Raw genomic sequence first — 24,817 nt, 5'->3', positions numbered from 1 at the left:
AACCAGCAAGGGTGAGGGTGCAACTCCCTTTGCAGCTCCAGAAAAGTGATTGCTTGACTTATACCAGTGGATGTGTGTGAGTTAAAGCAGAGATCCAGGATAAAGAAGTTGGTTCCAGCATATGTTTGCCATGGCATGGCACAGTTAATTAAGGTGAAGCTGATTTTGCCATGGTGCATGGCCAGAGGGACAGGGACTGAGGCCATGGCATCCTCTGATGTGGATTAAAGAGACTGATGTGGATTAAAGAGACTGAAGCAGTGAGCTGGAGGTTCAAGCCCTGCACGTAACAGCAGGAGCATCCCAGAGAGCCAGGAAAGTCTAGGGCAACAAGAGCTACAAGTGGAGCCCTAAGAGGGGTGGCACAGCATGGTGTGACCCAACTCTGCATCCCACTGCCCCTCCACACTTCTTACTCTCACTGCTATGACCTGCCCCCAAAATTGCTGGATTTGCCATGTTCCTCCTCCCTTTCCATGACCTGCCACATCACTTGGCTCATATCAGCCCGAAACAAAGCAGCTACAGGGTCACTTGGGGCAAGAGGGGAGCTGGGCAGCAGCATGGCCCCACAAGGACCAGGGCCAGGGCCCCAGGTGCTGCCCTGTGTGTGCCGGGTCTCCCCTCTCCCAGACTCCTCCTCTGGGTGGAGAGCTTGGCTGTGGGTCCTTGTGCCACGACCCCCACAGCAAACATAAATAACAGCTCTGGAAACAATAGCCCCTGGAAGGCAGGAACCACCCAACATCTGCAAACAACTGGATGGGCTGGTTCTTCGGGATTTCTGCAAGATCTGTTTCCATCTTCCCTATTCCAGCTCCTGTCCTCAAGGTGAGGTTTTCCTGCATGCATGCTAAGCTGGTGCCATCCAAATGCATCTCCAAGAAGATTTGCAAATGTACATGGGAAAGGGAGAGAGACAAGACATGCCAACAGGTCTTGAACTGATAAGGAAGGATTAAGAGAACAGGAGCTAATTGATCCAGCTTGCAGCCCATAGAGCAAGGTAAGGTAAATGTTAATATGACTAAAAGTCAATTGATTTAGTTTGCATTATAACCAGACTCATTTAAATGGAGGTATTTCAAATGCAGAGCTGAATCCTTGGTTTGCTGGGATGCCTGTGCACCTCCCCGAGGGCGAACAGCTTTAATTAAAGCTCAGCACACTTCCAGGGCACCAGCTCCCCTCGCTGAGGTTTCCCCGCCAGCAGCGCAGCCACGCGTGCACCTCCTCAGAACTGTGCAACAGACCTTGTCCAAATATTTAACAGCAAATTTCCCCAGAAAGCTGGCTGGCTGGGAAGGGCAGGGCTGCTCTGAGCACCTGGGGAGATGTGGATGGGACATGTGGTGCTGAGTGGGTTGGAGATGCCTCGGGAAAGAGCATCCCAAGGGTGGCTGGGAGCATCCCCAGGCATCGGTGCGAGCACCAGCAGCTTGCTAGAGCATGGATACCTTCACCAAAATGGCTTTTTCTGCGTTTATGTTCCCCTCTCCAAAAAAAAGAAGACCCTCCCCACCATTAACCCCTCCCTGCTCTGCAGAAGTCCCATCTCACAGGGCTTGGGTGAGCTGGGGCAGGAGAAGAGCCAAGGCAGAGCCACAGCCCTTCCCCACCACCCGAAACCCAGCTCACCCAGGTCCCTCCTTGCCTTCTTCACCCCCTTCCCCATTACTTTTGTCAATTCAGCTGCACTGAAAATCCCTTTGGATGCTTGCTCTAGGAAAAAGCAATGCAGAGCTATTGCCAAGGATTTCACACATAGCAACCATTGAGGCAGCAAGTGTTGTGGCAACTGGATCAACACCCTGAGCATGCAACAGCCTTTCTATCCTGGAAAGCTTTTTCCCCCTTTTCTTCTCCCTGGCTTTCAGGCAGATGTTAGTGTTTAGTCACTTTTAAGTATTTTTCACCACTCTCCGTCCCTGTGTCCAATGAGTCACCCCGTGCATGCGCAGGGCCGTGGTTCAGGGATAACATGTCATCCCAAGATGCTTTGGCTCACACTTGACCCATACCAAGTCAACAGGCTCCTTCAGGGGGAAGCAGGCACCCCCATCCCCACAGAGGCCGGGGGACCCCGGGCTGCCCAGCCCCGTACCTTGGGGTCCATGCGGAGGAAGTTGTGCGGTCCCCGGCTGCTCAGCGTCGAGCGCTTAAACGTCCTGCTGTGGTGAAAGTGGTAGTAGTTTTCTAAGCTTCCAATCTGGAAAAAAAAAAAAAAAAAAAAAAAAAGAGTTCGTTTAGGTTTGTGTTTTGTTTTGGTTTTTTTTAAAGTGTGTTTTCCCGTGGTTGCCCCCCATTTTGGTACTGGCAGCGTCCCTCTGTGCATCGGTGCAGCCGTGCCTTGCACCCCAAATCCTTCACTCACACAGAGCTCCCGGGGTTCAGGGTAGTATTCAGGATGCTGGCACAAACCCCGGTGCCACCGTGCCCTGCACCCCAAGTCCCTCACTCACACAGAGCTCCTGGGGTGCAGGGGGCATTCAGGATGCTGGCACGGACCCCGGTGCCACTGCTGCGGCAAACAGCGTTGGTGGTCGGACGCTGCACCGGCACAACAGAGCCCGGAAAACATTTTTATGAATTTTCACCCATTAAATGCATCTTTGCAAACTGCCTTTCATCAGCTCCCAAGCAGAAATAATGAGCTAAAAATGAGCTCAGCAGCTGCGGCAGAGCCAGGGGAGCTGTGCCTCATCCCCCTGCCTTCCCCACCCGATGCTCTGGCTTCGTCCTGGTAGCAGGAACAGCCCATAGGAAGAGGTGATGGGATCCCTGATAGCCCTGGGATGCTCCTGGGAAGTGTGGGATATAAATGTGCTCAGTCTGGAGTCAGGGACAGCAACAGTTGCAGGAAAACACAGTGCCAGCCATACCATCCTGCCAAGCCCCGGGGTGGCTGTGCTGCCTCCGGCCCTCTCATCCTGGCATCTGGAGACACCGCAACTCCTCAACTCCTCTTTTTTCATCCCAAAAGTATGGATAAAGTCCTGGGGCTATGCAATGAGTCAGGGATCTCAGGCAGGCACCTCATGTGAAACATCCCGTGGGGATTCACAGCCAGAGGGATGGGAATGACCCAAAAGCTGCACTCACTGGTATGCAGCTCCCAGATCACACAATTTGGGTACAAATTGGGACACTGCTATAAATTCCCTTTTGCCTGAGGTTGGTTTTCTTCTTTTTTTTTTCCAAAAAAAGAAAAAAAAAAAAAACAAAACCCACACAAAAAAATCTCAAACCACGTCCCATGTCAGGAGCTGGATGCTGGGATCCAGTGACATTCCTTGTGTCTGGCTCACAGGACCAGGAAGAGCTATAAGAACACATCTGTGGCCCAGAAGCTGAGGTGACATCTTTAAGGCCATGTGTGACCCAGGGGCCAGGGTGACATTCCTGAGGCCAGACCAGGACTGGCTGCAACAGGGCAGGGGAGAGCAAACAGGTTTGTCCGGATCAGACGCTAAAGCAGATGACAACTACTTACATCTTTATCACACTTGATACCTTGGGATGTGCCAGTGCCTCTTACAGGCATTAAATATTTAATTAGTCTTGCTCTGCCTCTTATGCCAGATTGTCATTTCACCAACTTTACTGCTGTTGGTGTGATTTTTGTAATTTATTTCCACTCGGGTTTATTTAAACGCTCCCTGTTCCCCCTTCCCTTGTATTCTTTGCATTACAGCAGAGCTGGGTACTTTCTTTAACATCCCCATAAAGCAGCTGCTCATCACAATCTGCTTTTGCCTTTTAAAACCCATTCATCAAATCCACTCATACTTAGGAAAGGGAAAGAGAATGCTTCAGCCTCTCTGTGTTTTGGGGAAACCTTGAGCAAGGCCACCTTGCCTCTTACTCACTTTGCCTGGAAATGAGGGCACAGGGCTTTCCGTAGAATCCTGGAATGGCTTGGGTTGGAAGGGACCTTAAAGATCATCTCTAGCCTGGCCCTGGACACTTCCAGGGATGGGGCAGCCACAGCTTCTCTGGGCAATCCGTGCCAGGGCCTCACCATGCCCAGAGTAAACAATTCCTTCCTAAGTGAAAGATTTCTTCCTTCCTTTTTGCAAATAAACACAAAATTACCATGTGATGCAAATCAGCAAGAGGACGGGGAGGGCAATGACCCCATCACAGGCTCTGGGGATACATGGCCAGAGCAGCAAGGAAAGCACCCTGCGCCCCAGGTTCTTTATCCTCCTGGGATTTACAGAGGGAAAAAATAAGAAAAACCTTCTTGTGCTGGGTCTAACTTGAAAGACTGAGCAGAGGTTGGTCCCAGTGGCCTCCAGAGGCCCCATTCCACCCAAGGTATTCTAAGGAGAAGAATTTAAAAATGCCATTTTTTTAAATGGAAAAGTATTTGTTCTCCACATGGTGAGTCAGCTCAGTGAGGGCTCTGCAGTGCAAGCCCTCCAGCAGCTTTCCCAAACCATCCCATCTCTGTGAAGTGCAGCTGCACTGGTGTCTTCCAGGAGGATGTTTTCAGTTAGGAAGGCTGGGGACACCACCCATTCCCATCATGGACAAGGGCTCCAGTCGCTGAACTTCAGGAATTCTCAGATGGTCACGGACGTATTCAGCCCAGTAAAGATCAAGCCCAGAGCTGCAAGTTCCAGCATCTCCCAGACAACAGGAATCCAGGAAAGCTCCAAGTCCAGCCCAGAAAGAATCCCATCCACCTCCTGCACTGCAGGTGGGACTGCTGAGGATGTGCCAGCCCTCCTAAAACTTAGCGTTGGACACCACACGAAGAAAAATCCGCATAAACCCTGCACCCAGGATGGGAACAGGCTCATCACCACCCCCGGGGCAGCAGCTGCCCAGGGCCCCGGCCACGCTCATCCCTCGCAGCGCCCTTGGCCAGGCCTGTCCCAGCTCGCCCGGCACAGCCGCCAACAAAGCCCGGCGGGGAGGAATGAGCAGGCGTTCGGGGCTGTAAGAGCTGCTTCTTTTGTTGAGTTGTTTGCTTCACTCAAATAGAAGTTGACGCAAGTGATTCCCCAAGGGAAATGTCGCTGTCATGACCCAGAAGGGTTTGGAGTGTCTCGGTTCGTGGTTTGGGCACAGGAACAGCTCAAACCTGTGTGTGCCAACCCCAGCAATGCCTTTCCCAGGCAGTACCACGTCAGGAGTCCCCAGAAATGCATCTCAGAGGAAAAGAGTTCACCAGTCACCATCGCAGGGCTGAGCCTCCTTGCACCTAGTTGGGCCTTCCAGTGACCATCACCTCTCCTCCTCCTCCCCCACCACATTGGACTCCACCCGAACACCTCCCCAGGGCAGGGTGATGCACCCTTGGCAGTTTTCCAGCAGGTTTTGTGCAGGATCAGGCCTCCCAGGAGGGTCTATCTCACTGGGGACTGTGTCATCCCCAGCAGCTCCACAAGCAGATGACGCAGCAGGAGAAGCTGGGGACACCCAGGCCCCCACAACACAAACTCCAAGCACAACCTTGCAAATGTCACACACAAGTGTATGAGCACAGGGAAAGTGGTTCTTCGAGGTTTGGCCCTTGAGAAGATCCAATGAGAAAAGTCAAAGGGGCTTGGGAAGCCAGAGGGTTGCAGGCAAGGCATTGAGAGCAGCTGGGGAAGCCCCAGCGGTGCATGAGCTCCCAGTATCCACGGGAAAGGCAGGAGCCAGGAACACCCTGATGCAAGCACAGAAATATTTCCCCTGCTCTCCAGCCTGCACGGGGCTGCCCCGGGAAAGGGCTCAGAGGGGAGGGATGGATGCTCCAGTGGAGACACACTGTGCCCGTAGGCCAAATGCCTCCAGCGTCACAAGGATGAGCTCAGAAAACCGGGATGCTGGGAAAGGAGGGAGAGGCGACAGATGCTCCAGCAGGGAAGGGACACAGCAAAACCCCAAACCAGGAGCTGACGTTAGGCTGATGCAAATCGGGAGAGTGGGAAGTTCAATCAAGATATTCTCTGGCTGAAGAGGGATAAACACTGAAAAGCCCTTTGGGTTGCACAACCATCTTTGCCCAGCCCTGTGACAGAAGCGTTTGAATAATACAAGAGACATTCTCCTCGGTGGGACTAGAGCCGACTGCAGCAGGTTGGAGACCGAGGGTGGGACATGAGGGGTTATCCCCCATGGGAGGTCACGGACACGGGGGTAGGAGACAACGTCCCCAATCCAGCCTTCCCCCAAAAAAAGATTGTTTACGCAGCACCCTGTGACTTTAATTATGGTTAAAAGCAGGGTTGCGATATAAAGCAAGGTTATAATTTGGAGTCCAGGAGACACCTTGGGCAGGAGGACAACCTGAAGTGCCTCCCAGCCAAAAAAGCACCATGGCAATAAACTCTGGAGGAAACTCCGAGGACACCAGCCCGCATCTGGGATTGCGGAGGATGAAGAAATAGAGAGGAAAACGAGCTGCTGTGCTGAAAGTCGCCTTTAAGCCACCCGTGTGCTGAGTGGGCTTGAAAGCAAAAGTTCTCCGTGTTCCCAAAATCTCAGATAAACCCAGGCCAGAGAGTCCAAAGTTTGTTAAACCCATAAATGCAACTTTCCGGGGTGGGAGGAACTTGTGCAACCCCCCCGGCGGTGCGGGGCGAGGGCACTTCGAGGAGGGGCACCCAGCCGGGGGGGAGCGGGGCCGGGGCTGCCCCCAGGCCAAAGCGCTCCACCAGCGTCTCCGCATCGTCCTCATCCTCATCCCGACCGCTCCGGGGGTCTTCCGGGGCTCATCTCCCGGTCCTGGGATGCCCGGCACCGCCTCGGTCCCGGGAGACCACGCAGCTCGGCGGGAGCCCCGGCAGCAAGGAGAGCCCGGGATCCATCTCCCGACATCGCCCCGGTCCCGGGAGTGCCGGCAGCTCCGCGGGACCCCCGCCGCCTCTCCGGTCCCGGGACCCTCGGCAGCTTCCCGGTGACGAGACCCAGAGTGCGAGACCGCGGGCAGCTCCCCGGCACCAAGAGCCCCAGCAGCTCCCAGCTCCCGGCATCTGCCGCAGGCTCCCGGTCCCGGAACCCCCGGCAGTTTTCCGGGACGCCGCCGCCTCTCTGGTGCCGAGACCCCCGGTAGCTTCCCGGAACCCCCGGCTCCTCTCTGATCCTGGTCCTCCCAGCGTTTTCCCGGTCCCGGGACTCGCGGTGTGAGATCCCGGGCAGCTCCCCGCTCCCAGGCTCCCCACAAACCCCCGGCAGCTCCCCGATCCCTCCCGCCAGCCCCCAGCGCGACCCCCCCCGCATCCCGCTCCCGGTGCCCTCGCACCTGCCCGCTGCCCGGAGCCCCCCGCTGCCCCTCGCCGTCCCTTACCTGCCCCAGGCTGATGTACCCGTAGGCGGCAGCGAGGCGGGCGGCCTCGGCGGGGCCCCCCCGCACCCGCACGGCCCAGTGGTTGGTGTAGACGGTGCGGGCGGGCTCGGCGGCGGCCCCGCGCCCGGGCAGCGCCAGCGGCAGCGCCAGGGCCAGCAGGCAGAGGCGGGCGGGCGGCGGGGCGGCCGCGCTCCCCGCGCCGGGGCCGGCGGCGGGCATGGTGCGGGGCCGGGCCGGGCTGGGCGGAGCGGGGCGCTGCGCCTTTTAACCGGCCCCGCAGCCCGCGGGGGCGGGGGGATGCTCGGGGGGGGCGGGGAGGACCCGGGAGAGCGGGCGGACGGGGCGGCCCCCGGCACGGCCCCCCCGCGTCTCCCCCGCCCGCCGCCGGGCAGCCCCGCTGCGTGCCCGGCGCTGCTCCCCGGAAACCCCCCCGCGCACCTCTGCAGCCCCCCTGCCTGCCTCCGGCAGCGCCCCGGACCTCTCCTTGCATGGCCCTCTGTCCCCCCGCCGCGTATCTCCGGACAACACCCTGTACCCCCCTGCGTCCCCCCTGTGCGTCCCGGTGCTGCTCCCCGGACAGCCTCCTGCATCCTCCCCGCATGCCGCGGTGCTGCTACCCGGAACCCCTCCCGGCTCCCCCTGCATGTCCCCGAACAACCCCCTGTGTCCCTTGCGTTCTTTCTGCTCGCCCCGGTGCTGCTCCCCGGACAGCCTCCTGCATCCCTCTGCATCTGCCCGCATCCCTCTGCATGCCCCAGCTCTGCCCTTCGGGTTTCCCCCTGCACCCCACTTCATCGTCCTTTGTGTCCCAACTTCCCCCCGGGCATCTCCCCTGCATCCCCCTGGGCACCCACCCTGCATCCCCCTAGTCAGCCCCCCATACATTCCCCCAGCTCTGCTCCCCAGGTAATTCGTGGCACCCTTCGGATGGAGCCCCCGCATCCCTCTGCATGCCCCAGCACTGCCCTCCGGGTTTCCCCCTGCACGGCATTGTCCTTTGTGCCCCCGTATCCTCCCTGGGCAGCCCCCCATGCATCCTCCCAACTCTGTTCCCCAGGTACCCCTGCAAGCTCCAGAGACACTCCCGGCATTCCTGCTGCATCCCCTCAGCCATCCCATCATGCATCCCCCGGCTCCACTCCCCAGGTAGCCCACTGCACCCCCTGGGTAGCCATCCTGAGCCTCCCTCCCCTCTTGCCTCCCTGCAACCCGCTGGCACTGCCCTCCCCAGCATGCTGCCTGCACCTCCCCCACCCCCATCCCTCGGCATCCCCACAAGCATCTCCCCCACTCCCATTCCCCCAGCATCCCCCCAGGCATCTCGCCCACCCCTCTGCACTACCCCCACAGACATCTCCCACTGCACTTCCCCCTGCATCCCTGCAGCACTGCCCCCCACATTCCCTGGACATCTCCCCTCCACCCCCACCACGCCCAATACCCCCATGCCCCTGGCACCCTCCTACATCCCCAGGCGACCCCCAGCCAGCTCCTCATGGGCTTGGGAAAAAGGCCAGGAGGGGCTGCCTGGTGGGGAGGGTTTGGGGGCAGGAATCTGGGGCAAGCCTGGCCGAGGTGGGCCCGAGGGGCACCTCTGGGAGCCATGGGCACGGGCAGAAGAGCTGGAGTGCTGACTCTGCTTCCCAAAGAGGCCATTCAGGGAACAGCAGAGACCTCGTGGGGTATTAGAAAAATGGGCTTTGTTTGGAGAAGGTGGCGGCGCATACAAAGGCCAGGCTCGGGAGCGGGTGGGTGATGCTCTGCTCCACAGCCCTCCCTGCCAGTGCCAGCCGACCCAGGCAGCAAACTGACAACTGCCCTAAATGAAGGGATGTTTCACTGGCATCACATCAGAGCTTCACTCTCATCACACCAGAGCTTCACCTGAATCAAGACGGAGCTTTGGAAATGCACCCAGGTCTTCCAGGGCTCTGGCAATGAGCAGCTGCATCCACAGGCTCCAGCCTGGATGGTCTCAGAGTGGCTGTGATTCCCGAAGTGGGTGTCATCTGTTTGCCAGTCCCTGAATAGATTCAAGTGGCATTTAGGGCACAAGCCCTCGGCCCCATCCATCTGAATGCAAACACCTTCCCAAGCCCCAAACAGCTTTGCAAAACCCACCTGGGTGTGGGATGGCAAGGAAGCATAAGGAAAGCAATGCCAGCAGCAGGGAGGGGACACGGGCTGGGCGAAGGGGGGCACTGAGCACATCATATGTCCCAACACTGGAACTGGAGAGGAAAATCATGGTCTTATTGCCCCATCAGTTTGTAGCAGCCCTGGCAGTGGGCAGGTGAGGTAGTGGCAGCCTGAGGGAATAGGGAAGTGCTCCCAGCTCAGCGGTGAGATTAATCCGAGGGAAATTTATAGGGAGCCTGTTCTGCATCAGACAGGGCCAAAATCCTCCAACAGCTCCTGTGCTGGGCTGGATTTGGCCTGTTTGCAGGCAGCAAGTCTATGGAGAGAGGCAGACGGAGGTGAGCCCCTGTGCCACAGACAGGCATGTCATGGGAAATTAGAAATAGCAGGAAATGGGGATTTGGGGGTTTATGTGTGCAAAGAGAGTGTGTTGTGCTTGCACTAAAGATGAGACAATTTGCTGCCATGGGCAAAGAGGAATTTGGGGACTCTGTGCCCGCCATAAGCTGTTGTTGGAAATCACTGTGAATATCAGTGATGGCACATGGGAACACTGGAGCCTCCAGGGCTCATCATCCCACATGTCCTTGCAGGGCTGCCCCTTGTGCTACCTGGACAGAAGTGATGGGTTGTGCATGGCCATTCCTTCTGATTACGTGGTGAAGGATGGTTTCCATTAGTACCAGCACATTGCAAATCCAATCCTCACTTGCCATCTGGTTTATGGGCTTTTCCTCGAGTTTTCCATTGATTAAGGTGTGTGAGATGGATGAGCAGGGCTGGCGGGTGCTGGGTGTGCTACGTGTGCGACGCACGCACGTGCAGAGAGATGCAGAGGGGCAGAGCCACAGGAGAGGTGAGAATAGATGAAAGAAACCCCTTTGGTTTCACAACATCCACCTCGTTCTGCTGGGTAAGATCTGGGGGGGCCCACTGCTGTTGGCAGGGGGTGCAAAGGAGGGTTGAAGTATCTCCACAGGGAGCAGAGGAGGGATGGGCTTCAGGGGCAGCAGGGAAGATTTAGGGTCTGATGGTGGGAAAAGCTCTCTGAAGCAAAGGGAGTGAAGATGGGAAAGGAGTTGCCTTGAGGAGGTGCAAAACCTCATCACCACTGTGTTAGGTGGTGAAAAATAGGCAAATCCCAGGAGAATCAGGCTGAATCCACGTCCAGGAGCGCTCCCCACCCCACTACAGTGGCTCCATTGAAAACAAAACCCATCCACATCCTGCATCCCAAACCTTCCATCCCAAGGCCATTGACCACAACTCCCACTGTATCAGCCTGGGAAATAGGTACTGGTACCAGTAAAACCTTGTGCCCTGTTGTGGGTCTGGCAGTCTCCAGCCAGCTCAGCCTGCAACAGCAAGTGAGGGGGTGAGAGCCTTACCCAAGCACTGATTGCCACAGTTTTGGTGCTCTCCAGTCCCTGCACAGCTCCTGCCCCCTCTCCCACTGGCATAATTTTGAAATTCAGAGTGGCAACTTTCCCAGATGAACCCATGGGATTTACCAGGGGTGTCAGGAAAAACAGACTTTGGCCCCACATGCTTTGCAGACTAAGGCAGAGGTTCCAGTTTAACTCTTTTCCTGGGATTATTTGAAAACCTGGAGAATTACAGTGAGACACCAACGATGCAATAAATTTTGCCAGCCTGGAGGTTAAACAGAAGCTGCTGCAAAGGCAGCACGGGAAGAGGCACTGCTGAACCAGTAACATTTAAATTCTCCTGAATAAAATTCATAATAATCCTGGCAGTTTTATATCTGCCCATGAATTACAGTTAAAATCCCACCACATCCCACTCACGCTCGTACTCGGTACGGCAATAAGATTATAGCTCAGAGCTGGACGGGCAGGGAGGAACGTCATTTAAATGCAGTTTCTTTGAAAACCGAGCCCTTCTTTTTAAGGCAGGTTCAGAAAAGGAAAGTACAAATAAGGATCTCAAAAGGTGCTATTTTTTCCAGGGGTGGGATGGCAGGGCTGGCACTGCCCTGGGCAGCGGGACTGCCACCCTGTCCCTGCCTGCGGAGGAGGGACGGGGCGGTGGGAGCTGTGCCTCTGCCTGCTCCAGTGCAAGGAGTTAAGCAAACAAAAGCTATTTTGCAAGCACACACGGTCCAGAGGTATCCCCGGGATGCCGGGACAGGGCGGCCACTTGGCTCGGGGACATCGACCAGCCGGACCCCCAGCGTGGCTGGCGGGAGCTGCCCAGTGAAGCCCCGCAGCTACAGGAGCTGGGGTTTTATCCTGTGCGTGCTGAGAGCCTGTCGACATGGAGATTACAGCAAAAATCAGGTTAAACCCCATTTATCTGACCCAAGCGGAGCCCGTGTGCGCGTCCCAGGGACGTGCAGAGGCGTGAGCGGGGCCATCACCGTGCTGATGGCTGCGAATGTGTCCCGGTGCGCCTGGAGAGCCCGACAAACCCCGGCCCTGCAGCTGCGCGCGGTGGGCAAACCAGGGCATGCGGTAATTAAACCAGCACACCTGGAAATAGCTCTTTCTGTAGCTCCCAGGCTTAGCCAAATGAGCGAAATTTGCACTGGCATAATTAAAGCAATGTGGTTCAGGATCTTGTCTGCACCGAGGAGTTACTGCAGCTTGACTCTTCGCTCCCTGGTGACAGCTCCCTGGTGACGGCCCACGTGGAAGAACCCTCCAGCTCCAACCCCTTCACGGCTCCAGCGCTTACTTCTTGCCATCAGGGTGCCCATTAACACCAGCCCATTAACACCAGTTCATTAACACCAGCTTTCAAACCTGTCTAGCAGCACAATGGCTCCAACATCTTTCAGTAGCTCACTCTGGCACACTGCGACTGCAAAGCACAGGGCTCTCGACTGCTATCCCTGCTCCACTCCAGGGAATTGTACATCTGAAGGAGAAATCAGTAGTTTTCCATTTATATTCACTCATCTCAAACAAACTTTTTTTTTTCTCTCTTTGTCCTTTTAGGTGTTAAAATAACCCCAGACTCACTAGTGGCCAGATGGTTTTGGGAGTATTAATGGTAAAATCCTGCACACGAGTGAGCTGATGGTGAAACTTGCCAGTGGAAAATAAGATTTGGAGCTGCCGTGAAGCATCATCCCCATGGCTGATGTGTCACACAGCACACAGGCTCTGGCAATGCCACCAGTGTCACCACGCAGCCACCTCCAGCTTTGCAGCTGGGAAAACCCTGAGTGAATTCCCAGGAGATTTGTGCCCACTGGAAAAATCCTGTCCCTGCCTTTTTCCTTTCCTTCCTAAATCTGGATTAGACTGCTTTCAGACTGAAGAGGTGACATCAAATATGACGGGGAGGAAGGAGGGGATGAGGTGGAGGAAGGCCAGGGAGGTGGGGATGAGCGACAGCTCCATGCTGGTGCCCAACCCTGGTCACAATACCCCAGGCACAGGGAAATTAATCTCTAAGTGCTTGAAACACCCATTTTGTAAATCTCTGATCCCTGGCAGCTCTCAGTGAGAAACAGGGAGAATTACAGGGAAAAAAAGGGCTCCTGCCAGGCTGGGAGAGCTCAGAACTGCAGGAATGACCGAGGAGGATGTGCCAATGGTTTCCTACCATCCAGCACCTCTTCCAAGCACTGAAGGCAGCAGCCAGAGGGATTTAAATTGGGGATTAGAGAGGCTGGCCAGCTGTGATGATACTCTCAGGGTACAGGAAGCGGAGCATCCCCAGCGCCAGAGGTTTTAGCTGTAATTAGACCAATATCTGTCCGGCGATGGTCGGGGCTTGCGCAGTCACTGCACTGCTCCAGGCTGGGCTGGAGATTTCCTGCAAGCTCCTCCTGCTCCGCTTTCCTGCAATTTCACAGATATCTGGATTTCTTTTTTTTTTCCCATCTGACGCGTTCTTCCTCTCCGAAAGATTAAATCTTGATTGTCAGGTACTGGCGTAGCAGGCAAGTAGATTTTTCTGCCTAGTCCAAATGTCATCCTGGTAAAAATGCTAGTAATAAAAAATAAAAGAGAAAGGCCCCGCTATGCACTCAGGCCTGTAAAAATATCCAAAAGATAGATCTGGAATTTTAGAAACAATTGAAGCCCGGTGGCTGAAGGGCACTCTGGGGACTGCCAGACCCAGCACAGACATTCACAGGGTGGGAAAATCAATAAGTTAAAATAATTGCCTGTGTGATTGGTCTTGAATTAAAAGGGAACAAACCCAGACCTTCTCACCCATCTCAAATAGTTTTTGGGTTTATTGTTATTTTGGAAATTACAGCAAGGAAGGAAATGCCCAAGTGAGGCGTGGTGGGATGGGGAGATGCTCCAGCTCCCGCTGCATCCCTGTGGAGCTGTTGCACTTGAGCTGTCCTGGTTCCCACCCACTGTCTTTTGGAATACTTGGGGTGCAAAAGGGCTTATCCTCAAGGAGAGGGTGCTGGGAGAAGGAGGATACCCCAAGGATGTGCCCTGGTGGCACCCATCCAACATGACACATCCACACGTGAGGTAGGAACCCTTCCTCCTCCTCTCCTGGTTGCTGCCACCATCCCGTTTCATCCAAGAGCACCATACCAGGGAACAGCACTGGAGCCAAGAGGGAGCTGGTAATAAACTGTGGCCAACCCAACCCCACCCCTGGAATAGCAGGTCTTGGAAAAGCCGGTTACACTGGCGCTGCGTGGGGGACGTGTTGTCGCCATGCAGGGGGAGGCTATTTTGGATTCCCCCAAAGGAAGCACAGCCATTGCTGTTGGAATGATTGATTCCAGGGCTGGACTCGGGATCAAAAATTGGACTCCAGGGAGAGCTGGGGGTCGCCAGACAGGGATGACCACATTCTGCTTGCTGTGGTGGTTTCATCAGATCAAACTCAAATCTTTTATTTCACAGATTTCACGTCTCCAGGTCGGGTGATGTCCCCAAGGATCCAGCTGTGACTGGCACGGGATGAGCCCCCCCAGTCCATTTTCACTTCCCAGCAAACCCTGTTGCACCAGAGCAAGCACTGGGAGCAGAAACACAGAGAGAGAGAGAGATGAGCCTGGGGGTGGAGAGATGCAAAGATCAAACCAGCAGTGATTTCAAAATAAAATCCTACAGCCCAGGGAAAACACGGCGTGTCCCTGCTGAGGCTATCATTTATGCCAATTAAAAAAAAAAAATTGGCATGGCACGAAGGAGAGCTGCGTGGTATTTCCTGAAAAGGGTGTGGGGAGCATCCTTGGAAAGCCTGCTCTGCACAATGTACTTGCTGTTTCCAGAAAAATAAAGTTTGCTGTGACCCACCTGTCCCTGAAAAGCAGCTATTTAGGACTGGAACATGGTCAGCTTGGAGTCAGTGGCTGGGTCTGTCCTGACTGCAGAGTAGCTGGCACCTTCACCAGGCTCTGGGGTTTGGCATTTACCTGCAGCTCTTTAATTGCTGCAAAATGCCTTGGAAAAAAATGCAGGAGAGCTGTCCAAGCAACAGGCGCTCCTGACTAAAGGTCTTTCCCCCACAGCTTTTGGCTGGGGGCCATTAACCCCTCTGCCAGCCCCCAGGGCTGTGCCTGGCAGTGCCAGGACAGAACAGGAGAGGTTTTCTCCTTTGTCACCTTTGGGATTTGGGAGCATTTTGACCCAGTTGGGAATCTGGGGGTTCAGAGCCTGGTTAGCAGCAGCTTTGCCAGAGAGACGACTGTGGGAGTGATGGGTGGGATCACCCTGTTGAGAAAGGACAAGAGAGATCCCCTTGGGAAGGGACAATTTTTGGCAGAGAAGGGAGTGTCCTGTGGGCTAATATCCCCATGTCCCCCAACAAGCCAGCACTCATTCTCCATCCCAGTGGCAGAGCATGCTTGGGGCTCACCAAGGGCGTTCCTGGAGGTTTCAGCAGCGTAGCAAGACTTGCCAAAGCCTAATCACCAAGCAAGCTTACCTTTGGCATGGAATTTCAACGGGGGAGAGCGGAAAACAAACACAAACCTACAGTTTGGGTGGGTTTTCTTTTGCCTGAGCCCTGCTCAGAAGCTGCAGGCAGGAGGTATTTGGGCAGCCAGACGGGATCCAGGGTTTTCTGGGCGGCTGTGATGCTGAAGAGAAGCAGCTCCACCTAGGGCAGGCTTTGCTAGAGCAGGGCCGACCTCGACACCAGTTCAACCATCAACCATCATCTGTGCCAGGGAATGGCAGCATCTGCTTCAGCCTGCAGCCAGGCTTCAAGCCAACACCAAAGCCCCAAGTCTCGGGGTCAGTTTGGGGCTAAGAGTTTTCCCTTTGTCCCACTGAAAAAAACCCACTTCCAGTGTTTATTTTCCTTCCTCATGAGGCTGGAAAATGGGAGGTAAAAAAGTCTGTTTTCAGCAAATTGCCCTTTGTATCCTGCAAAACCACCTCAAGACCCGTGGCGGAGGGAAATACTGCAATGAGCAAAACTCCACAGCAATAAAACCCCATCCTGAATGGAAAAAGACCCTTAAAAAGAAAGTCAAAGGCAAAGTAGGGTTTTATGGAGCGCTGGATGTGTCTGTATTAGTCCCATAAAAATCAGCTGTTGGGGAATATCGGCTTCCCTGCAGGAGATGGCAGGAGAGATGCTAACCTGGTCTCGTTTTGAAAGCTGCTTATTAGTCCTCATCAAGCATAATTATACTTCAAAGCCAAATGAGATGTCCAATCGAATTTTGAACACACATTAATGTTTTTAAATGTGAAAAAACCCTATCAAAACCCATTTATTGAATCCCAGCCAGGCTTGAAATGTTAAAATAGATGCTGCTAATGGCCCTGGGAAGGGGGGGACTGCAGCTTCGTTGCAGCTTTGCCAATTAAATGGTTATTACTGACCAATTAGGCAGAAATCAACCTGGTTTTCAGTGATATCTGATTAAGCGAGTCCTGCAGATCAGCCTTGGTTGTTAACCAGGGGAAAGAAACACCTTCTCCCCACCAGCCCCCCCAGGATACTCGGACCAGGCAGGGTTTGTGTCCATCCTGCCCATGAAAAATCCCCTTTTCTTCCAGCACTACCACTCTCCTGTGGGAAACATCTCAAGGACCCGCCCAGGCACAGCAAAAGAGCCGGGAAGGAAATGGGAAGGAAATGAGGGAAAAGGGGAAAATTAACCACACACAGAGGGTGGCTTCTCCCCCTGCAGATTGCAGGTTGCTGCTGCCCGGCACATGCTGGGCCATGCCCATTCACAGGCTTTTCCAAATATTATCCCAATATTTTCTTTCAGTTCCCAGATAAATGGGCCTCTTCAGCAGGCTTTAAGCCCGCTCTGTTCCAACATTTTCTTTAAAGCAGAAGAGGAAACATCTGAGCCACTCTGAGGTGCTGAATCTTGCTTTCAGGGCTGAGCTGCAAAGGGTTTTCCAAGGCAAAATAGGGGCAGTGTTGGGCTTTTTGCTTGTTTCATCAGGAAATATGAAGGAGGCCACATCGCCCCTTAATCTTCCTTTCTTCCTGCCTTCTCTCCCACCCTGCAGTCCATCTTTCCCATGCTTTCCTGTGGTCTTTGCAAATTTCTGAGCATGTTCTCAGCTTTCCACAGCACCCCGTGGGCAAGTGGGAGCATCCCCCTGGCAGAGCATCCCCCTCCACCTCTGAGTACCCTTGAGCCCGGGCGAAACTCCAGGATACCCTGATATCTCCCATGGGGCTGGGACAGCAAGGCCCCAGCATCCAAGGGAGCTGAGGAAAGTGCCTGTGCAACAGCTTGGGGGTGGTAGAGCCAGACAAAAGATAGAAAAGCACAAAAAGAAGAGCAAAATCATGGAAAATTTCAGTGCAAAGAGCCACTTCCTTCCGAGGACTGGATGCAGCAACATGTAGAGGCTCCATCCAACCAAAATTATACTGGATGGAGGATGCTGCAAGCCCAGGGAGGCTGGCGTGGTTGAGCAGGGGATGGCTGCTCTCCACCTTGTCCCAGGTGAGCAGGAGGTGCCTCTGGATGCCCTGGGTGGCTTGGACAGCCCAAGGGAGGTGGGGTTTGGGCAGTGCCTGGGCAAAACAGCCCTTGGCCACAGGGATTGGGGCAGGTGTGAAGCTGTTCATGGTTCTGGGGAGCCACAGAGAGAAGGAAAATTGAAAACATCATGGCTCTGGGAGTCCCTGATGGGCTAGAGAGGAGCAAGGGAAGACTTGGTACAGAGGGGCATTGCTGAAGGCTTTTACTGGCCTCATGTTCACCCCTGGACATCAACAGCTGGTCCTCACTGGGTCTGGGGGCACCAAGGGACGTGATGCTCCCTGGGTGCTGAGACGTGTGGGGTCCATGTGGACTTGTCCTTGGGAAATGCCACTGATAAGGACACCAAATCTATGATGTGCAGGAGCATCCCCAGAGCGATGCCTGAGGGGGTCCAGCCCTGGTGATGGGATCCATCCCTGGCCCTCAGTGAGTGGGGTTGGGACATCGTCCTGTTCTTTGTCTCCTTGCTGCGAGCTTCCAGAGCTGGAAAGGGTAACATCCCCTTTTCCAAAGCTGCGGGATGGGGCGTGAAGAGGCAAAAATCCCCAGGGGCCGTGGTGGCTTCTGCCTGTACCCATCCTCCGGAGCAGTGCAGAGGATAATCAGCGCGTTTTCTCCCACTCTTCCTTTACCCCGGAGCATCCCTCGGGCCCGGGGGAGGAAAATCCCCCGCGGGGCCGTGCCACGGGTGTCTGGGTGCAGCCGAGGGCGTGAGGGATGTGTCACGGTCCCCTGAGCCCGGGGAGCTCCATCCTATCCCTGTCTTCGCCCCGACCGGCGGCCGGTGCGCCGGGCCGGCACTAGGTGGGGATGGCACCACGCCGCGGGGAGGAGGAAGGGCGGGAGGAAGGGCAGCGGCTGCTGCTGGAGCTGCCCGGGGAACAGCGGGGGCTCGGGATGCAGGGGAATGAGGGGATGGAGCTGAAGGGAAAGGCTGAAGGGAGGATGGGGCAGGGATGCTGGAGACTGAGCGGTAGGGATGCTGGAGGCAGCAAGTGAGCCAGTAGCATATCAGGCTGCTGAGATGGGCGTTATTGTAAAGGCTGTGGCTGTCAGAAAGCCTGAGCCCCTCTCCTCGCTCCTCTCAGACTCATAATGGTTATTAATTACATTTTGGAGTTTTAGAAAGGAAATATTTCCCACGTGTTCTTCTCGGCCAGACCTTATCCTGAGTCCCACAGATGGTTTCATCCATGTGTCTGTGCTGGATCATCTCTAAGGTGGGACACTGGCACAGCTGTGGCCTGGGCAGTTGGTCACCAAGGTCTTGGCCTCACTGGAAAAGTTGGGAGGCAGCCACAGTGCTGGGAGAGGGGTGCAAAGTGCTCGTGGTCCCAGTACCACCTTACTGCTGGGTTAAAGAGGGATGAGCCGATGGGAGGAGGAAAACCCACCACAAGGGAGTGTTTCACACTCCCTGCTTCACCTTGGCTGCTCAGCCAAGGGCAATACCTCCAGAACCTGTTGGACACAACAGGCCAACACGATAAGCCCTGCCTGTGAAAGGGTTTACTTGCTGTAAATTTTACAGAATTCACTTGATCCAATCCTACCTCATGAGTCACCACAACACCCAGGGCATGGTCATAAATCTCACCCCCCTCCCTGCTCACTCCAAGGCTCAGCTCGTATCTGCAGCTGCTGCACGAGGCACTTCAGGAAAAGCATCACCCTGACACCCTGCTCCAGGAGACAGGAGTTTCCCAGCCATGGTCAGGTTTTTCCTTCATTTTTCGCTTTCTGTCTACCCCCAAAAATCAACAAACCAGACCAAATCCTACAGTGTGTGTGTCAAAATCCATGTTCACAATGGAAACATTGGCTCAGAATCAGCCACTGAGGTTTGTGTCCTCAAACCAGGGGACAAAGGAAGGCAGAATCACTGGGACAGGAGCATAAATCAGATTATTGATTTAAATGTAACTATTGATTTAACCCCTTCTGCGGCTTCCCTCTGTTCCCCACGTGCTCATCCAAATGACAGAGACCATAATTTTAGCCAAACTCCATGACCACTCATTGTGCAAATCATCGGTCCCCAAAACCAGCAGGTCCTTGTGTGCCCAGGGACAGTTGGCACATCCCCAGCTGCTCCCCTGCCAGCACAGAGGGCACCTGCCAGCCTCAGAGGTAGCACTGGGCATAATCAGGAGCAGGATTTGCCCCCAGGAATAAGGCAGGGATGTGAGAATGGACATGGTCAGAGAGGGCCCTGAGAGCAAGAGCGCACAAAGCAGCATCACATTACCTGGTGTCATCAGTGCCACGGGTGCCAGATGACACTTCTCTGATGCTTTTCTTCTTACCACAGTAAATATCAGGTTCTGAGGGTATTACCACATATGTACATATATATATATATATATATATATATAGTATTTATATATATATCCCAGCAGCTCCAGTAGGACCCCAGTGTTGCATTTCTCAGAGGAAAGCTTGTGGCTGCGATGCACCCAGAGATGCTGCCTTACCTTAACCTCATCCAGAAAAGTCCCTCCAGCACCTCCAGGGCTGCAGTCTCACCTTCTCAAAGTGGCACGCACTGAGCAGAGATGTTTTGGGGAGCTCCTTGGCCTAGACAGAGTAGGGAGGCAGTGGGAGGTCAGGACTGTGGTGCAGGAAGCGATCCCCCCAAGCTCAGCCTGGCTTGAAAGCCCAGCAAACACTAACACTAACAAACAGCCAGTGTGTTTATATCCTACCTTCCTGCCAGAGAGCAGGGGTTATTTTTGGCATATTTTGTCGTTGTTGGAAACGTCAGTGAACAGCACAGAGCTGTTGGGAAAGCCCAGAGGCAATTGCCCCAGGCACAGAGTGATGAGATGAGGGATGTGGGAAGCTGCTCCGAGCCATTTACACGGGGATTGGGTTTTGCCTACGGTATGTGGGACACCTCCCTGGCTGCAAAAGACTTGAGGATTAAAGGTAGAATGGGCAATCCAAGCCACCTCCTATTCCAGCCCCACACTGCTCCCACTCACCCCATGTAGCAATGGAGCAGCACAGTCATCCTGAGCTCTCACCCACCAGGTTCTTCACCTCTTCCCACCTGTCCTGCCCATGCACAGACCATGGACATCACCTGGACACCAGCAGCGATGTTCTGACATCACTGGGCATCTCTTTCAGCCTGCACCCACTGCCTTTTGGCAGGGCTGACTGCTAACACTGAGTTAAAACAGAAAGGAAGAAGAGAGAACAAAGCAGCTCATGGCCCACTTGCCATCATGCCACAGGGCTTGGCCACGTTCCTTCAACTCACTGATGGTTTTAAGATCACTTAAACCACTCACCTCCCCCATTTTTCCCCAGCAAGTGACCTCCTTACCCACACTTTTGGATCTGCTTTGTCCCTCCTATGAGCACCAGATGTCCTCTGCAGGACTGCTTTTCCTTACAAAACCAGCAAGATCAGCAGGGAGAGCACACGAGTTCCTGCAGGCACTTGCAGGCTGATGGCTGTGGCAGATAGCTGGGTCTTCTCTTTCAAACATGTAACTAAAATAGGGAGCACGAGTGGCTGGAAAGCCCAGGTTTGATTTGGGCAGAACCTTGGACTAGTATCAGTCAAGAGGAAAACAGGTAGAACCAGGACTTTGGCAGGTCAGGAGCTCCTGGCCAAACCCCAACCCAGGCGTGCTAACTCTGATTGCCCTGCTGCAGTAGGGACTGTGACTGTAAACACCAACCTTTCAGATGGTTTGTCCATGAAACACAACATTTAAACCCAGAAAGCAGACAGGGAGGTGAGGAGAGCCCTTCTTCCATGCTAGCCCCTTATCTGTGGTCTCCCATCTCCTTTAGCCTCTGCAGCTGTTAATTCCCTGTGCATCACCCAAGGATGTGGCCACTTTCACGGTTCTTGTCTAGCACATGTAGTTTGGAGGACTGTGCTCCACCTGAGAAATGGTTTATCCCCACAAACACACTGCAGCTGTGAGCAGAAGGTGCCATGGGCTCTACTTGGCATCAAGAGCCTGAATTCAGCCCTACCCTTGAGCATCCATTCAGATTCAGCACTTTTTCTGGGCCTCTTTATTTTAGCCCCAACCAAATAGATGAAATTAAGAGCATCCACATTAATTTGCTGTGCATGTGAAGGGGTTGAGGATTTCTCCTCCAGCTCAGAGCAGGAGCCCTGTGGCCACAGTGAGCCTAGCACTGCCATCCAGCCTCACCAGCATGTCCACCTCCTCCTCCCCAAAGATGAGCAGATAACAGGGCAACTGCCATAATGAGTCTCTGTCCTTCCAGCCCTGCTGAAAGCAATTAACGAAGCCAGGCACTAATGAACTTGGCTACACAGCACCTCGGAGATGGGTTATTGCCATTTGAGGTGGAGGAAAACCAAGGCGAGAGCAGGTGGAGTGGCTGACCCTGGTCACGAGGTACCTCGGGTTGGATGCAGGAGCCAGAGCTCCCTGCCTGGAGCAGGGAAAGGATGGCAGGTAGACACGAGGGCAACCACAGCTTTCTCATGTGGTGTCTGTGGCTGGAGAGACTGGTTTGCCCACGTTTGGGATGGCAGGAGGGACTCCCCACCCATCCTGGTCCTGTCTCAGCCCTGAGTGGCTTTGGGGAAGCTGTGTCTCTGCGGGCAGAGCACCCGGCACCCCCATCCTCCTCTGCATCCTGCCTTCCAAGTTTTCCCAGACCCCAAATGCTGACTGTGAGGTGTGGAACAGGAGGATTCATGGGTCCCCTTGCATAGAAACTTCCTCAGTTTGTGACTCACCAGCCCACCCTCCCTGGCGTCACTCGTGACTTTGTTTGACTTTGTGGCAGCAGCATTCCACCATCTCTTATCAGTGAAGAAGACAACAGGGCAGCCTGACTTGGCTGCAGACAGGTGCCCAAAGTCTCTCCCTGCAGCATTTTTGGACCAACCTCCATGTTCTTCTGCGCTGAGCATCCTCATATATGACAGGTCTCCCTGCAGCAGCTGTTCCTGCCTTCCTGCTGGTGGGATCACAGTGGGTCTCTCCAGGTCTGCCTGCAAATGTGAGGATAGCTGATAAATCCCAGGGATGTGGCCTCTGCAGCACATGCTCTTACAGCACACATGTCCTCACATGCACGTTGATGGCATGCTAAAAATATTCTCCACTTTTTGACCGATTAAAATTTTCCAGAAGAGTTGGAACCACAGCCCACACCCTATCTGTGCAGCCAGAGGTTTCCCCTCACCTCCCCCAGCCCTGCCGGGAAAACAGAGATTACTGAACAACATTTCTGGTACTTTGGGTCTTTTTTCAGTCATTTTAAAAGGCTGGCTAAATTATCACCTTTTTTCAGTTGTTCATTTTGTGATGTCTGGCACCATCCTGGAGCCAAACTCAGCACTGTGACACCCTGTCTTGCTCTCACACTCCCACCGAGAAGGCTGTAGGTGAGCTGGGATGCTCCCACTCCCCACCCAAAGCCCCATTTTGATGGCTCGGAAAATCAAACAAGAAAACATGTTTTTAAACCAGCTCTCATCTGGTCTTAGGCAGCAGAGAGCTAACCCTGGCTTGGTGACAGCTCTGAATGATGATTTTCTTGTCATATCTCTCAGAGGTGCCTGTTGTGCTGGGTAAAGGAGGAATCTGAAGGATGCTCACAACCCTTCTGGCTACTGGCCAGGCCCCTCCGTGCCATCACTGACATTCATGGCAGCATTTTCTTTGCCCAGTTTGGCTCTTGACCATGGAGGAGAAGCAGGGGAGGCCACAGAAGGTGTTTACACAACAAGAGGATGTCTCAGCGAGACCAGAGCCTTTGCCAAACCTGGAGCTAAGCTGATAGGAAGGAGATGTCATCAGTGTGCTTTTGCTAATTATCACTAATAATTATTTGTGTGTAGTTTCTCTTAGGAGCTTCAGTTCTGGCTCTGCCCCTGCTGCTCCTGCAGTCCTGTGCAAGTAAAGCAAACTGGGGGGGTCCTGCCCCAAAATCTTGCAGGTGAGAGAAGAAGGAGGGTGAGTGCAGTGTGTGGGCAATGCCCCAATCATGGTGGTCAGCGTGATGGATTCCCCCTCTCGATCTTCTCTCCCCACTCACACCAGTGACAGCCAGTTAGACACTGTCTGTCCTCCGTTTGCTTTTCTGAGTGTGTTTGGTGCCTCAGCCTCTTGTCAAAACCCAGCACAACTATTAGCTGCTCCCTCCCATGTGGGATATCTTTCTGCTGACATGGCAATCGTTTTCCTGTCAACGCATCTTGACAGCACCAGGATTTCTCATTTCAAGTCCTGGTGTGTCCCAGGGTGATTCCCAGCTCCTCCATTAACCCCTGGCCCTGCAGGATGGGGGTAGCCAGCCCTGATGGATGCTCTGCTATCCCTTCTACCTCTGGTTAGCAGAAGCTGCCTCCTGTTTTTCCTCCCAGCGCTTGCCATACCTATGCAGAAGAGGGTTTAACCTGGAGGTAGAGGATGTCAGACTTTTCTTCTCCTTTCCCTCGTATTTTCTCTGCTGAGAACAATGGAGGCAAGGTTTGCAGAGGGAGGTAATGTCTTTTTTTAGACTGACTGAAATAATTAGAAGAAAAACCAGGCAGGCTGTTGGGTACATGAGCCCTCCAGCAGGCCTGAAATAGCTGCAGAAGTCTGCAAAGCTGAATACCAGTGGAGAACAATAGCTCTGAGCGTGACTAGTTGTGTTAACCAGTTCTGCCACTGAAGACCATTCCCCAGCTGTTTTTCTTGGGTGAATGGAATGGCATCACCCCTCTGCTGAAATCCACTGTCCAGAGAGCACCCCATGGCCAGGAGCCATCACTGTGGCTGTGGGAGCCACGTGGCTACACGTGAGTCCTGGGCATTGCTCCATGCCAGCTTTGTGGAGCATCTCTCGCCTCTCTGCGCCCCGTTCCCTGTCCTGCTGTTCCTGGGACCTGACCTGACCTCAGCCCCAGGGACACTGTCCCACTCTGGACCTCCTCTGACCCCCAGGACCCTGCCTGATCCTGAGAAGTCTCTGATTTCAGGGATACTGTCCTACTACAGAGATCTGGCCTGATCTCTGGGGACCCTATCTGATCCTTGGGGACCCTGTCAGACCTCATGGACCCTGCCTGACCTGTGGGACCTGCTGATTTCAGGGAATGCCCTACAACGGGGCTCTGGTCTGATCCCTGGGGACCCTGCCTGACTGCAGGGACCTTATCTGACCCCAGGGACCTTGCCCAACCCTGGATATCCTATTGGACCCTGGGGACCCTGATGGACACGAGGGACCCTGCCTGATCCTGGGGACTTTCCAATTTCAGGGACCCTTCGATTTCAGATACACTGTCCTACCACGGGGGTCTGGCCTGATGCCTAGTGACCCTACCTGACCCTGGGGACCTCTCCCACCCCAGCTCCATGTCCCGCCCCGGGTATCCTATCCTATCCCACAGTCCATGTCCCACCCCGCAGCCGCCGTCTGAGCGCAGGGACACCGTTCATCCCCCTTCCTCGGTCGCAGTCCCAGCTTGTCCCGGGGGC

At 54.5% G+C, this 24,817-nt stretch overlaps 1 protein-coding gene across 3 annotated transcripts in view; it reads right to left on the bottom strand.

The window, feature by feature from the left end:
• Window positions 1–22,223, bottom strand: part of PCSK6 (proprotein convertase subtilisin/kexin type 6) — a 49,278-nt gene extending 27,055 nt beyond the window's left edge. The window contains exons 1-4 of one of the 3 annotated variants that reach the window (XM_032700269.1): window positions 20,048–22,223; window positions 19,817–19,919; window positions 12,190–12,304; window positions 2,105–2,209 (exon numbers count right to left, since the gene is read on the bottom strand). In XM_032700269.1, the coding sequence (XP_032556160.1) occupies window positions 2,105–2,116 (12 nt within the window). In that variant the 5' untranslated portion in view covers window positions 2,117–2,209; window positions 12,190–12,304; window positions 19,817–19,919; window positions 20,048–22,223. Of the gene's footprint in view, window positions 1–2,104; window positions 2,210–7,285; window positions 7,417–12,189; window positions 12,305–19,816; window positions 19,996–20,047 lie in introns of those variants that run through there. The other 2 variants (XM_032700268.1, XM_032700271.1) reach the window with 2 other exon arrangements.
• Between the last annotated feature and the right edge of the window lie 2,594 nt (window positions 22,224–24,817).

Source organism: Chiroxiphia lanceolata, chromosome 12 (genome assembly GCF_009829145.1).
Source record: "Chiroxiphia lanceolata isolate bChiLan1 chromosome 12, bChiLan1.pri, whole genome shotgun sequence".
Taxonomy (NCBI): Eukaryota; Metazoa; Chordata; class Aves; order Passeriformes; family Pipridae; genus Chiroxiphia; species Chiroxiphia lanceolata.
The sequence above is the reverse complement of the archived record's forward strand: the minus strand, read 5'-3'. Positions and strand labels throughout refer to the sequence as shown.